The 13991-nt window shown below is 46.5% G+C and overlaps 1 protein-coding gene across 11 annotated transcripts in view; it reads right to left on the reverse strand.

Annotated features, from left to right (window-relative positions):
• Positions 1–13991, reverse strand: part of LOC135902102 (proteoglycan 4-like) — a 73077-nt gene that overhangs the window by 9728 nt on the left and 49358 nt on the right. For all 11 annotated transcript variants that reach the window (XM_065432008.2, XM_065432010.2, XM_065432009.2 and 8 more), the window contains 2 exons: positions 5612–5653; positions 136–162 (listed from right to left, as the gene is read on the reverse strand). In XM_065432008.2, the coding sequence (XP_065288080.1) occupies positions 136–162; positions 5612–5653 (69 nt within the window). The remainder of the gene's footprint in view (positions 1–135; positions 163–5611; positions 5654–13991) is intronic.

A 13991-nucleotide genomic window follows, 5' to 3' on the forward strand; every position in this document is an offset into this window, starting at 1 on the left:
AGAATAAAACTGGCTCGAAGGAATAAGCACTCTGCGCATCGCAAAAATCATAAGTTTTATGAAAGATATATAATACCGTCAATATTCTCGCACGGCTGCGTTGAACAGCCAGGAAAATGCAGAGTATGCACTTACCAAGTCGAGTTGGTGGTCGTAATGTCGCTGGAAGAAAAAAAATCGATACGTAGAAATTCATTACGCCATTGAGATAAGTAAGCAGCGCAATCAATCCAAATTTGTATCATGCACTCCATTTAAACCACACCCTAGGCACTACACGCTTAAGCGAATGTACACACTTTGGGGCGTATAGTTTCCCCACAACAATAATCGTCATCCGTCTTGCTTCACTCTAAAAAAGTGTACACCCTTTGGGGTGTGCATCTGCCAGAAAACAATAATCATTATCTGCCTTGCTTGGCGTTTCCTTTCTTGAAAACGCTGCGCCCCAACTTTCCTGTCGGCAGCACTATGTCATGCTGATAACGCGCATGCCATTCGTTAGTGGGAGGTACCGGTCTCGCAGAGTTAAACAAATGAAATGCGGAAAAAACAGATGACGATTGTTGTTGTGTGGCGAAAGGGTGTAAACTGTTCTTAAAGTGTAAGTGCGTACCGAGAAAACAGTACCTCGAGGTAGGGAAAATATTGCTAATATTTCCTGCAGAAAATTTCGGAGCTATGTGACAGTGGATGGCGCAGAGGCTTCAAGATTAAATTATACTGATGTGCGTGCCTTGATCTGTACTTCAGCAACTCGAATGTCGAAAAAACGTCGAATTTAGGCAGTTTTCTGCAGTGCGCCCTACTGGATAAGCAGTGGCGCCATCTATGAGCTGTTTGGTTAGCAGCTGAGCTGACTCAGGCGAATACTTAAGCGTGGCGGCGGTAACTGGCGGTTAATTTTTAGGCTGGTATAGTCTACTTGGTATGGCGTGACGTCGTCTTCAGTGGAAAAGATTGTGTGGCACATACTGCCGTGATTTCAGTGGCTGGTCGGAATTTCTGATTACTGTGTGCAAGACGTGCGCGCGTGTTCTAACCTACAATAAGCCTCGGAGAGAAGTTGTAGATTTGTATATAGCTGGTTCGCGAATGTGCCCTTATTGGAACATTCGTCCTGTAAATTTTTGATAATCTGGTTATAGGCAGCAATGAATGAAGAAGCATACCATACCATTATAACAATGTGGGTCTCGTTCCGCTCTTTACTTTGACAAGCACTCGAACAGGTGTTTGTGGATAGATTGCGCGACTACTTCGTTTATTAGATGCACTACGACTAAGACGTATTCAAGCTATCAGACTGGGAAGTCTTAGGAGAGAAGATCAAGGGCGGATATCTAAACAACCTTTGGCCTGCAGACAGCATTGTCTTGTTCAGCAACACAGGATATTGATTGCGACAAATCATTGAAGGCTTTAACCGCGGAAGTGAAAAAGCAAGTTTGAACATTCATATGCATAAGACAAAGCTAACGTTCAGTAACCCTGGAAAGAAACCAGAATTCATGATCGCCAGTCAGCCTCTAAAATCTGTACAGGGGTACGCTTATCTAGATCAATTATTCACAGGGGACACTGACCACGAGAAGGAAATTTGCAGAAGAATGAAAATGGGTTGGAGTGCACACGGCAGGCATTGCTACACCCTGACTGGAAGCTTACCAGTTTCATTAGAAAACAAACTTTAGAATGGTTCCATTTTACTCGTGCTAACATATGGGGCCAAAGCTTCCAGGTTAACAAAGAAGCTAGAGAACAAGCGAAGGACTGCGAAAAGAGGGATGGAAGGAAATTTTAGGCGTTATGTACGAGACAAGAAACCAAGGTGTGGATGAAAAAGCAAACGGGGATCTCCGATATTGCAGTTGACATTAAGATAAAAAATAGAGCTGGGCAGGCTATTTATTGCGTAAGGTAGATAACAAGCGGACAATTATAGTTATAAAAGAGATGCCAAGGGAAGGGAAGCGCAGTCGAGGTCAGTGGAAAACTAGGTGGGATGATAGATGGATACGCTCAAAACGGCTGAACTAGGCAAATAATGCTATTCGCATTAAAATTATTTCAATTTCTACAGTGCTGTCCGGGGTCGAACAAGTGTCAGACGTATTGAGACAATCTCATTTGCACATATATTCACACACGCTCCACGCGCGGACTTCGCTGCGGCGGCTCTATAGCCGGCGCAATGTGTCTGGTGGAGAGCGCGACATAGCAGCTCACCTGAACATACAGTTAGGTATGACACGTTTCGGCAGTTGTAATACGCTTTGTCGATGCATTGCTTCATTGCTAATCACACTAACACCGACATTCACCATGTACTTCACGGACTTACTGGGGGCTATCTATCTATCTATCTATCTATCTATCTATCTATCTATCTATCTGTCTGTCTGTCTGTCTGTCTGTCTGTCTGTCTGTCTGTCTGTCTGTCTGTCTGTCTGTCTGTCTGTCTGTCTGTCTGTCTGTCTGTCTGTCTGTCTGTCTGTCTGTCTGTCTGTCTGTCTGTCTGTCTGTCTGTCTGTCTGTCTGTCTGTCTGTCTGTCTGTCTGTCTGTCTGTCTGTCTGTCTGTCTGTCTGTCTGTCTGTCTGTCTGTCTGTCTGTCTGTCTGTCTGTCTGTCTGTCTGTCTGTCTGTCTGTCTGTCTGTCTGTCTGTCTGTCTGTCTGTCTGTCTGTCTGTCTGTCTGTCTGTCTGTCTGTCTGTCTGTCTGTCTGTCTGTCTGTCTGTCTGTCTGTCTGTCTGTCTGTCTGTCTGTCTGTCTGTCTGTCTGTCTGTCTGTCTGTCTGTCTGTCTGTCTGTCTGTCTGTCTGTCTGTCTGTCTGTCTGTCTGTCTGTCTGTCTGTCTGTCTGTCTGTCTGTCTGTCTGTCTGTCTGTCTGTCTGTCTGTCTGTCTGTCTGTCTGTCTGTCTGTCTGTCTGTCTGTCTGTCTGTCTGTCTGTCTGTCTGTCTGTCTGTCTGTCTGTCTGTCTGTCTGTCTGTCTGTCTGTCTGTCTGTCTGTCTGTCTGTCTGTCTGTCTGTCTGTCTGTCTGTCTGTCTGTCTGTCTGTCTGTCTGTCTGTCTGTCTGTCTGTCTGTCTGTCTGTCTGTCTGTCTGTCTGTCTGTCTGTCTGTCTGTCTGTCTGTCTGTCTGTCTGTCTGTCTGTCTGTCTGTCTGTCTGTCTGTCTGTCTGTCTGTCTGTCTGTCTGTCTGTCTGTCTGTCTGTCTGTCTGTCTGTCTGTCTGTCTGTCTGTCTGTCTGTCTGTCTGTCTGTCTGTCTGTCTGTCTGTCTGTCTGTCTGTCTGTCTGTCTGTCTGTCTGTCTGTCTGTCTGTCTGTCTGTCTGTCTGTCTGTCTGTCTGTCTGTCTGTCTGTCTGTCTGTCTGTCTGTCTGTCTGTCTGTCTGTCTGTCTGTCTGTCTGTCTGTCTGTCTGTCTGTCTGTCTGTCTGTCTGTCTGTCTGTCTGTCTGTCTGTCTGTCTGTCTGTCTGTCTGTCTGTCTGTCTGTCTGTCTGTCTGTCTGTCTGTCTGTCTGTCTGTCTGTCTGTCTGTCTGTCTGTCTGTCTGTCTGTCTGTCTGTCTGTCTGTCTGTCTGTCTGTCTGTCTGTCTGTCTGTCTGTCTGTCTGTCTGTCTGTCTGTCTGTCTGTCTGTCTGTCTGTCTGTCTGTCTGTCTGTCTGTCTGTCTGTCTGTCTGTCTGTCTGTCTGTCTGTCTGTCTGTCTGTCTGTCTGTCTGTCTGTCTGTCTGTCTAATGATTTCAACTTAAACCTGCAACCATGTGCAGTCCAGTGTCTATGCCTTAGAGCATCGGCTGCTGTTCTGAGAGCACAGGATCTGAAACCAACCATCGCACCACTGCCAACTGACCATGGCTGCAAGTGGCTACGGAAGCTCGATGAGGACGAAGACTCCGTCCGCAAGCACGATCGCGAGCTTGAATAGTCTCTGTCAAGTAAGTCTATTTCCTAATTCACTAAAATTTCTAAATTATCTTGATTTACTTTCTCTTTCAAGTTTCCTCCCCCCCCCCTTCCTTGTAACCACCGGCTTCTTCACCAAACCCCCGTAATGGGTAAGCGCAATGAAATTAGGAGCAAGCAAGTAAGACAGCGCATGATTTCGTCCGGCATGCTTCGCCCGAAGCCCCAAAATGCGTGGCTTCCGGAGTATGCGAGGGGAGCACTTGGCGCCGAGCGGGCCTCCCTCGGCATGGTGCCACGGCAAGTGGGTAGGTTCGATCACAACTTTGGCCGCGGTACCAGACACTTCATACTTCGCACGTATGCACTACTTCTGTATCCATCGGCCCCTGCTCGTCGCCATCGGTGACAAACAAGAATGCGTCTGTCGCTGATGTCTAGTAACGCTACTGCTTAATAGCACCGCCGAAACCGGTGGAGGTTTGATTCTAAATTGGACACATGTATATAATATCATCTGTATATATTAAAATATACAATATTAAGCTGTAAAAATGTGTATGCAAAGCAATTCTACATAAAAAATATACATTGTGCAACGGAATATGTCACACAATATGGTTTCTTTTTGGTTGATATCACCATCACAGGAATAAACATCTGCCGCGAGAAATTATGCTTAACGCATTACCATCGCCAATCTCCATAGAATGAATGCGCCGTGCTTCTTTTTTGTTTTTTGTTTTTTTTTGTTTTTTTTCTACGGCGCATATTCTCATGAAAAATTTGGCGTCATCACTGGCCGGGTTCGTCCGTAAAAGCTAAAGTAGTATCCTTGTACGCGCACCTTGTCAATGCCGAAGGAAGCCGCCCAGAGACTGGGACACGTTCGCTGCCTGTTGGCGACTAAAAGGACCGTCCACCGTTTTTCATGGAGTTTCTATTTAGTAGCGCAACAGAAACCTTTATTGGAGGTGCCTAAACCTGTGGGGTTTTACTGGAACATGAGTCAATATGCTTAAAACAAAATTTCCACCTGCGTAACAGCTTAAAACTCTCTACAGACGGCCACTGCATCAATTGTTGTACGTGGTGGCAATCTTGGAGGTCATGCATCAATGCACCACTACGTTCATTTAAATTTCGTTTGTTCGCAGAAGGTAGCGCCACTTTTCAATACGCGCTAGCTAGAAACAAGAAAGAAACTACTTTCTCACGCAACGCAAACTTAGCGGAAGAGCCTAAAATACAATATAAGGAAATACAATGTTGTATCATAGGAAAATAACTCCCTGCGGTACTTTTTGGTAAAGTGATGACGCCCGGATGTGTTTCACGGTTTCATCGCAAGGGACGCCACATGTCATTCTTGCACGACATTCAGAGCCAAATCAAAAATGTAATTTCGTGTTTATTCGTTAGAAGCACGCTTGCTTCCGTCAACATAACAACCAAACTTATCATTCTCATCACAATCTAAAGACATGTTCCCAGCGATAGATAGCCCTTCAATTTCCGGGCAAACTAGGCCACCGACCAAACTAACTGTTTCTTTTAGCGATGCCCACTAAAACATTGCAATCTGGTCGTGAAATCTGAGAAAAAACAAGGCAACAGTCGTTGAAAAAATAATTTTCATTGTTACAATAAAAACGCAAGTCACTGAATTCCTAAGCATGGAAAAAGCAAACTGAACACAACTTACTTGTGGTTGGCAGCGTGCCGGAGCTCAGAGCACTAGCTGGCACTGAAAGACGTGATAAGCAGGGTACAATCAGATGTCAGAATACATGCCTCTATCGCGAGCCTCATTTACAAAAAAAGCGTGCTTTACTGTATTGATGCATAAGGAGGACCCATTATAAGGAAGCCCGCAAAAAGGTGACACTACTGGAAGTACGAGACCATGCGACAATTTTGCTGAACACAAGGCCACCCGTATCAGACTGTCATACGTGGCAGGGAAATGGACATCCCAACATAGAGTAAATACTTGTATCAACAGTATCGGCTTTCTCACGAGACGATTTATGCAACAGTTCGCAAGGCAAGCACTTGACACAAAACACAGTGCACGTTCTCCCTAGTTTGTTATATATCTGTAATTGCAGGAATAACATGTAGGCTTAGAATAAACAGGCGCATGGATGGAATCGGCCATAGGCAGCAAGTTGAGTTTCACTTAACATAAGACTCCATCAGTTTTTGCTACAGGTGGCGAAGCTGGGAATAACAGTCAACAAGAAGTAAGATTTGCCCTTTCTTTACCAGGCTTCACAACCGACACAACCCAGGTCATCTTCCGTGGTGTATATATGCTTCCGGTCTCTCTGTCGTAGTTAAGTCAAGGAGCGCAACTTCAACTCGGTACCCCTTTATGACCAAGTGCAATTATCTTAAAGTAAAGCACGCGTCTAAAGCTGATAAAATAGGACGTAAAAGGTGTTCCAATCTTTCACTTGCTCTTCCTACGAAGTAGACATTGTAAAGTCCTCGCTAGAGAGTATATGAACTGGTCATTTATAACAGGAAAGGGGCAGCAAAGCTTTGAAGATTTCTTTCGTGGAGCAAAGGCTAAGTATTACTCCACGTATTTTTAACACGATGTCATGGCTGGCATAGAGGCTTGTGCGTAACAAGGTGATTCCAAGATGAATGGCTGGCTTTCGACAGTGCTAAATATATTACCATGGTTATGTTAAGGCCCGCGGAACTTCTGCGCACTGTATGCTTTGGAAATTCGATACAATTGTACTGTGTGCGTTGGTGAAAGGAAGCATAAAAAGGTGTTGTACACATGGCACTGAGCAATGATGGATTATATGACGTCGTGATAGCCTAGGTGTACTAAGAGCGCTCCAGGAAAACGGGTGGACAGGGCAGTGGGCAATATCTGCAATTGGGGAACAGCAAACCTTTACATTCCATGCCCATACACTGCGCCGTCGAAAGGTGCAGAATGTGCACGCCATTTCTAGCGAAATGGGCTACAGAGCGTCGATGGTGTTTGCTTGTGTGGCGAACAAAAACTTGCTGCAAGAAAAAGTTCTACGCTGGGCAAGCTCTCAAACAATGAAGCTCTGTTTAAGGAACCGCAAGTTGTTTTCAGTGACAAATTCCTCGAGCCTTACCTAAACTTAAATAACTTCCACAAATAGGTGACGTAACGCAGAAGACGATGAGCGGTGATGTGCCGCAATATGTTTTTATCACGGTATGCCCAATACGAAAGCAGCAGCATCAAATCATCCGCAGTGATGTCTTATTGACGGACTCTTTGCAGCGTCTTTGCTACTCACAATAAAGAAAGTAATGTGGAGGGAAAAACAAATGAGAATAAACACTCCCGAATTAAATGTCTGTTGTCACGCGTAACATATCGCAACAACTATTTTCTGGCTACAGCGTATGTGGTTCACATGGACTGCACAATGAATTTAAACTTGCCTGTGTCCATTTGCTCTAGAAGGAGTGGGAAGACACGAACAACGTCCGTTAAAATTGACTTTACTGTAGCAGTGTGGTCAAAGGGGCTGTTTGGTTCATCTTCAGAATAAAAAGAGGAACCGCGCAACACAGGACAAGCGAGTAAAAAGCGCACGACAGCGCTCTGTCCTGTGCTCTTTACTCACTCATCCTGTGTTGTGATGTTCCTGTTTTTATTCTGACTTTACTATACACCACACCTAATGTTCAGCTACTAAACGTAGATGTACAAAATATGATTAAACGAAATTTACGTTGTGCAGGTTCACTTCTGCATTTCTATAGCTCACTGTATAAAGTTCTTCAAGTATGTTATTTTTCATTGTCCGCTATTGTAACACTCATCTGGAACGCAATTTGCTTTCATTACGAATCCCTATGTCGGTGTAGCTTATTGGCACGTAGTCGCTGATCGTGCAGTCTACGCCTGATAAGTCATCCTTCGTCAAAAATCTTGAGCAGCGCAAAATTTTTAGATGGGGCCGTTTTGTCCGGCCGAAATTCACACGCGTACAGCGGCTGCTGTCCATATATGACTTGCCGCCGAAGGATGGATACAGCGCGCAATGCCGTAAGAAAGCGTCGCCAGCCCACCGACCCGGATTGCGCAACGCAGATGCCAATGTCCTCGTTTCCGCGTGTCGGATCGTCCGCTTGCGTAGATAATCCCACAAGAACAGGGAGCACGGCGCCCAGCGCGTGTTACCCGCGCAGAAGAATGAATATTAAAAACAGAAGCCTTAGGCTGACCTGCCGCGGGGAATTTCTCAATAGCCTTGTGAAAGCGAGATCCCGCTGCGACCGGCGGTTAGCGTCACAAACCGCACACCGATATCACCACCGCCTGTTGTGGCGAGGTCGCACGACGAGAGTCTGTACGACCCGGTAGCCGTCTAGGCGATCATGCTGGCTGTGTAGTCTAGGTCAGGCGAACGGTTTCGTCAGTTCGCCCTCGCGCACTTCGAGAAACGGCAGTCAGCAAACAACACAGAAGACAAAGACAACAAGAAAATACAAATGATAATGTAACACGCATCGCGATGGAGTGCAACCGATTTTCCTCCACACTGTAAGTGGGGACACATTGAACCAAGAGTTGACGGCAACCGTGTGGCCGATGAGCAATAATAGCATTGTTTAGACTTTCCAGTTTTCCTCTGCTCAGGTGCATGACCTCTCGAATTTCTTCGTACTACTGCAATCGCCTACCCATTTTGAACACGCTTAAGCTCTACTGTAGAAAAGCCCAGCGCAGTGGCTCAGTGTGTTTAGGACGCTCTGCTACTGATCACCAGGTCGCGAGTTCATTGTTATGCCGCAGCGTCCACATTCCCATGGAAGAAGAACTCAAAAGCGGTTAACAGGAAGTTTGCCAATGTGGTGGTTCTCATCATGCAGCTCATGTTTTCAGGCATTCAATGCATTGAATTTGTGCAAGCGTGAATTTATTAAAAAGGGACAACTGCAGTATTTGTACTTAGCGAAGCTGGCCATTCTCATCGAGCCGATAGAGTGATGATGCTTCGTGTCTCGTCACTCGAGTATGACTTACAGCCAACGTGCTATATAGCTTTAGAAACCAGAGAATTGTGTCGCACTGCACTTGCATTTAGCAATGTTCTCTTCCCTCTCAAGAGCTTGCAATATTCTTAGTGCTCATTTTAGTCAGAGACGTGAGCATTTAGAGCACTCCATGGCCCGTGGTTCTCGAACCGGACCCGGCAAGTGTAAAATTGTAGATGCCTGCCAGCCCGGCCCGAGCCCCACCCGGTGAATCAAAGCCAGGCAAGGGTCCGGTCTGAACACGAAAAATAATTTCACCTACTCGACACGGCCAGGCCCGGACGCACATCAGGCGCGGCTGAGGCCCGAACGTAGCGCGGAGAGCAAGGTGTGTCTAATAGCAATAATCGATGTTTCATAATCGAGTAAATTATTTTATAATAAGGCCTCAGGGTGGAGAAAGATGACCGAACATACAGGGTACTAGGAGCGTTTATTTAACTATGGTGTGTTATTCTTACTTTTCTGAAAATAAAGTGGTGGGAATTGTCTAGAGGCGTCTTGGAGCAGATTTTGTCGCATGCAAAATTATTTATAGGATTGTCCTAACTTCAGTAGCAGGGGCGCTATAACGTAAAACTATTCCAAACTTTTATATTCCAATTCTGCTATCAGCCCTCCACGATTGGTCAAAAACATTTTCCGACCACCCCCACTTCTACTGTCTGTCACGCGACGTCACGAAAACCGCGATAGCTCCCATCTGATATGATGCGTACACACTGATTATGCATGATTTGACAGAAAAAAGAAAAACAGTTATTTCTGATTCGACCCCTTTTCGCCATTAGCCCTCGGCTATTGGCAAAACGTTCTCGGGCTGCACCCCCTTCACCTGCCTGTCACGCGACGTCACAAAACTGCACAAACCCACCGCCTCAAACTGACGTGAACGCGATAAAGATGCATTAATATGCCAAACAAAACTGAATTTTCTTCGGAATAGCCGCAGGCTGCCCCGTTCCGAAAGAAATAAAAGATGGCTGCCGCCGATCGCTGAGACGCTGGCTACTCGCACCTGCCGGAGAGCATGGGTGTATTTGCGTATAATAAAACTTCTTGCGTAGCCGTGTAACGTTTTGGAGTACTTTCGGCACGCTTACCACCTCAACCTGCCAACACTTCGTTGCTGAGGGTCAGTTTTAGTTTCATTCCTAAGCTTCCGTTGCATGCCACCGCGATTTTCGACCAGCCACCACAAGCTAAGTAAGGGAAAGCCGACCAATCGCAGACGCCGGCAACACCCTCTTCATATGGTTATCGATGTTCAGTGCACTGGCTCAGCCCCTGCGGATCCCTCTCCATTTGAGCGTTCTCCTCGCCTCTTGTGAGCCAATGACATACGACAAGCCGCTCAGTGTAGGCAATGTCATTCGTTTTTCAAGCAAACAAAAGTGACCTCCTATGGATAAGGAGAGCATTTGACTGGTCTGTACAGACAACCCTGTTGGTGACCGCTCGGTGCCTGCGTCGTGGTTACGCAAATTTGACGTCAGGAGATTGGAATAGAAATATATTGGAATAGTTTTACGTTATAGGGCCCCAGGTTGCCATAGCAAGACAATCAGAGGATGAGAGCTAAATTTTTTGCCTTTGTTCCAAGTACAGGCGACCTTCGCTATAAGGAACCGCGATTACCGCGAAAGGCAATCCGTGGTCGTTGTTCACGGAAGTGCATTAGCATGCAGTCGTTTAATTATGCCTGAACAGCGCGTGTCGTGCGCGCAGCTGCGTGACACGTAGACGGAGCTTTTAGTAGTCATATGCTCTAGTAGCCGTACCTGCGCTCGGTTAGTAATTTTATGTAGGAACCAAGGAAATCGTGCGGAGGGCTAATTTACAATGTGCCACGTGAATGTAGCTCCATATGATATCAGACGCGCAGTCAGTATTTTTTTGCGCAGGGTACCGGAGCGTCAAATTGCCTTCGCTGTTTTCTTTGATATATATATATATATATATATATATATATATATATATATATATATCTATATGTGTGTGTGTGTGTGTGTGTGTGTGTGTGTGTGAAGGAAGTCGGTTATCGGTCGGTGATCTTGCCCTCTTGTCGACACACACACATGTATATATAAATAAATATACATATATTTCAGTCACGAAGGCAACCATGATTACTTCAAGCGAATCAAGGCGAGCCTCAGATAGGATAGGATACCCTTCTTCGATGAGACAGAGCAAAACGTCCTCCTCGTCTTTCTCGTCTTCTCCCCCATACTTCTCCTTCCACTCATGCGCTAAATTTCCCGTAATATTTCTTCCCTCCTTGACGAAGCCCGCCGGGCGATTCAGTTAAGTTCTGCGAGTGAAGGCCTTCAGACGAGCGACGCGTGCAACCTCAATCTTGGAAAGGTTGCAGTGAGACGCGACAGTAGATAGTTTACCTCACTTAGTTTGTCAGCAACAACGTACGAAGTTCCGGACACAGGCCATGTTTGCGCACCGCACACCACAGCAAGCCAAGATGCCCTAGAGAAGAGGGGATATTCCTATTGTGTCGGTCACAGTGTACCTTTGACCGGTCTTGCGAAGCCAGAGTAAGCCTATGCGGGCCAAGCGTCGAGCTTCTTCAGCGAGACACAGAGTCTCGCCGATGGAGAGGTCGTCGTGGGTGGAGAAAGAAAATATGGTGAGCAGACGAGTGTAGAGGAGGAAACATGGGCTGCAATCAGTAGTTTTATGCTTCGAAGTGTTAAAGGCGATGTAATAAAGAACTAAATTTCACCCCAGTCTTTATGGTCAGATGCGACGTATATAAACATGTTCACCAGTGTGTGGCTCGTACGCTCGGTCAGCCCATTTGTTTGCGGGGGATACGGTGTCGAATGACGAAAGCTGTAAGCGCACAATCAAAGAAGCTGTTCTACGAATCTGCAGTAAACTGGTGGCCGTGGCCGCTAATGATGACTTGAGGAGAGCGATGACGGAGAATGATCGAGTGCAGCAGAAAAAGGAAAACTTGGCTGGCGGTTGCAGATGGTAAGGCTGCTGTCTCACAGTATCGAGTAAGATATTCGGCACCTACGATAATGCAACGCTTTCCTTTCGATGAGCGAGGAAAGCAACCCATGAGGTCAATTCCAACTTGCTAGAACTGAGAGCTAGGAGGCGTCGGTGGTTGTAGGAGTCTGGCTGGCGTGGTAGTGGTCTGTGAAGAAAGCAAGCTTCGTGCCAGCGGGCACCACTGTGTTTTCGCCTGAAGGGTTGACTATCCATAATTTAGAGTGCCGCTGAGCCAAAGACAATAGACAATGCGGTAGAAAAATGTTCTTCATGCACGTTAAATGCGCAGGATCTACTGCGGCGTCGAAGGCCTCATGATAGCTACTAGCACAGCCCACCAGAACGCAGAGCGGACAAAGCAGGCGTGGGAGTGTCCTCACAGGCATGAAATGCAGCGGCCTCGTTTGGAGCATCCTGCCTGAGCGCGTACGAAATGCCGCCACTTTCTTTCAACAGCGAATCTCCAGTGACGTCACCTCCACTGGCTACGCTCTCTAGTTTTGCAGTGGTGGTGACCTTGAACGGTGTCGTGGTGAAGGAGACCGGTGCACTCGAGGAGCGAGAGGTGACGTCACGCTGAGGTCGGAAGCGGGAAAGTGGTTCCGGAAGTTTCCTTGCCAAAAGTTGCTGCCTGAAGGCGATTGCGCCATTGAAGGCCATTGGGTGTTGGTGCGATGAGGTCAAAATAAGGATATGTGGCCAATAACACTGCAGACGTAGCACGTAGGAAGCGAACAGCTTCTTCGGTTGTCGTGAGAACAGTCAGGAACTTCAACACGCGTAGGACGAGTGACTGGCTCGTAAGGTGGAGCACGGCCACTCGTGGGACGTCCAGAGGAACAGGCGTAACGAGGGCGATGTTGAAATTAGGTATCCGAAGAGCAGTTGCTGCTCGATGCCGATGGGCGTCCGTACTCTGATAAATCTGCGAAGGTAACTGACGTATGCCACACATTCGGAGGTGGAGAAGTGGCTAGGGCTTGCGAAAAGGAGGTGTCAGAGACATCAGGCAGGCGACGTGCCGTCTCGTTATGCCTCTTCGCGGACGATCTATCTTACGGTCGACGCCAGGTCCAACGAAGAGCTCATGTCGATACTGAACACAGTGCTGACATTGGCCAATCGGCCAAACTCTGGCGTTATTCGGCGCATCTCCAGTGCCTCGAACGTACGGCAGTGCTTCACGACGTTAGACACTGAAGCGAGACTATCTTTGCCGATCAAAAAATTGTAGATGTCCTCTGCTATGCCTTTAAATAGGTGCCGCACTTTGTGTCTTCCTCCGACATTATTGCATTGGCTTGCTGGCACAATTTCAATACCTCCTCGATGTAGGTAGTGCAAGTCTCACGTGGTAGCTGTGCTCTCTGTGCGTTTCTTTTTTGCCTCTGAATCATGAAAGCATTTCTTTAGCTCAACAACAAAACTCTCCCACGTCCTGAATAATTCTTCATGATTTTCAAACCGCGTCAGGACAATGCCAGTGAGTGCGAAGACCACGTTTTTAATTTGTCGGTAGTGTCGCAGTCGTTGGACTTGCTCACTCGCTGGTAATGCACAAGCTACTCGTCCACATCTTCACCTGTTTTCCCGGAAAAAACCCGTAGTCTTCGGTAGTATCCCCACGTGCAGCAGGCATAGGACAGTGGACGTCTCCGTAGTTGGACATGTCAGCAGACAAAGGTGGTAGTCCAGCGAGGCGACGACTCCGGCGAAGAATAAAGCGTTCCAGGTCCGTCGTTACTTCAATTACTCCGCAACCTCCACAATAACTGTTACGCCACGAAAGAAACTGGGTTTATTTAAAAGGAATCAAGGCGAGCCTGACACGCTGCGATAGGTCCTTGTTGTTCTTGTCGCTCTCCTTTTTCACGTTTTCTCACCCACACTTCTTCCGCTCAGGCCCTACATTTACCGCAATAATATATATATATATATATATATATATATATATATATATATATATATATATATATATATATATATATATATATATATATGAAACTAATTTGTTTATT

Source organism: Dermacentor albipictus, chromosome 5 (assembly GCF_038994185.2).
Source record: "Dermacentor albipictus isolate Rhodes 1998 colony chromosome 5, USDA_Dalb.pri_finalv2, whole genome shotgun sequence".
NCBI classification, from domain to species: Eukaryota; Metazoa; Arthropoda; class Arachnida; order Ixodida; family Ixodidae; genus Dermacentor; species Dermacentor albipictus.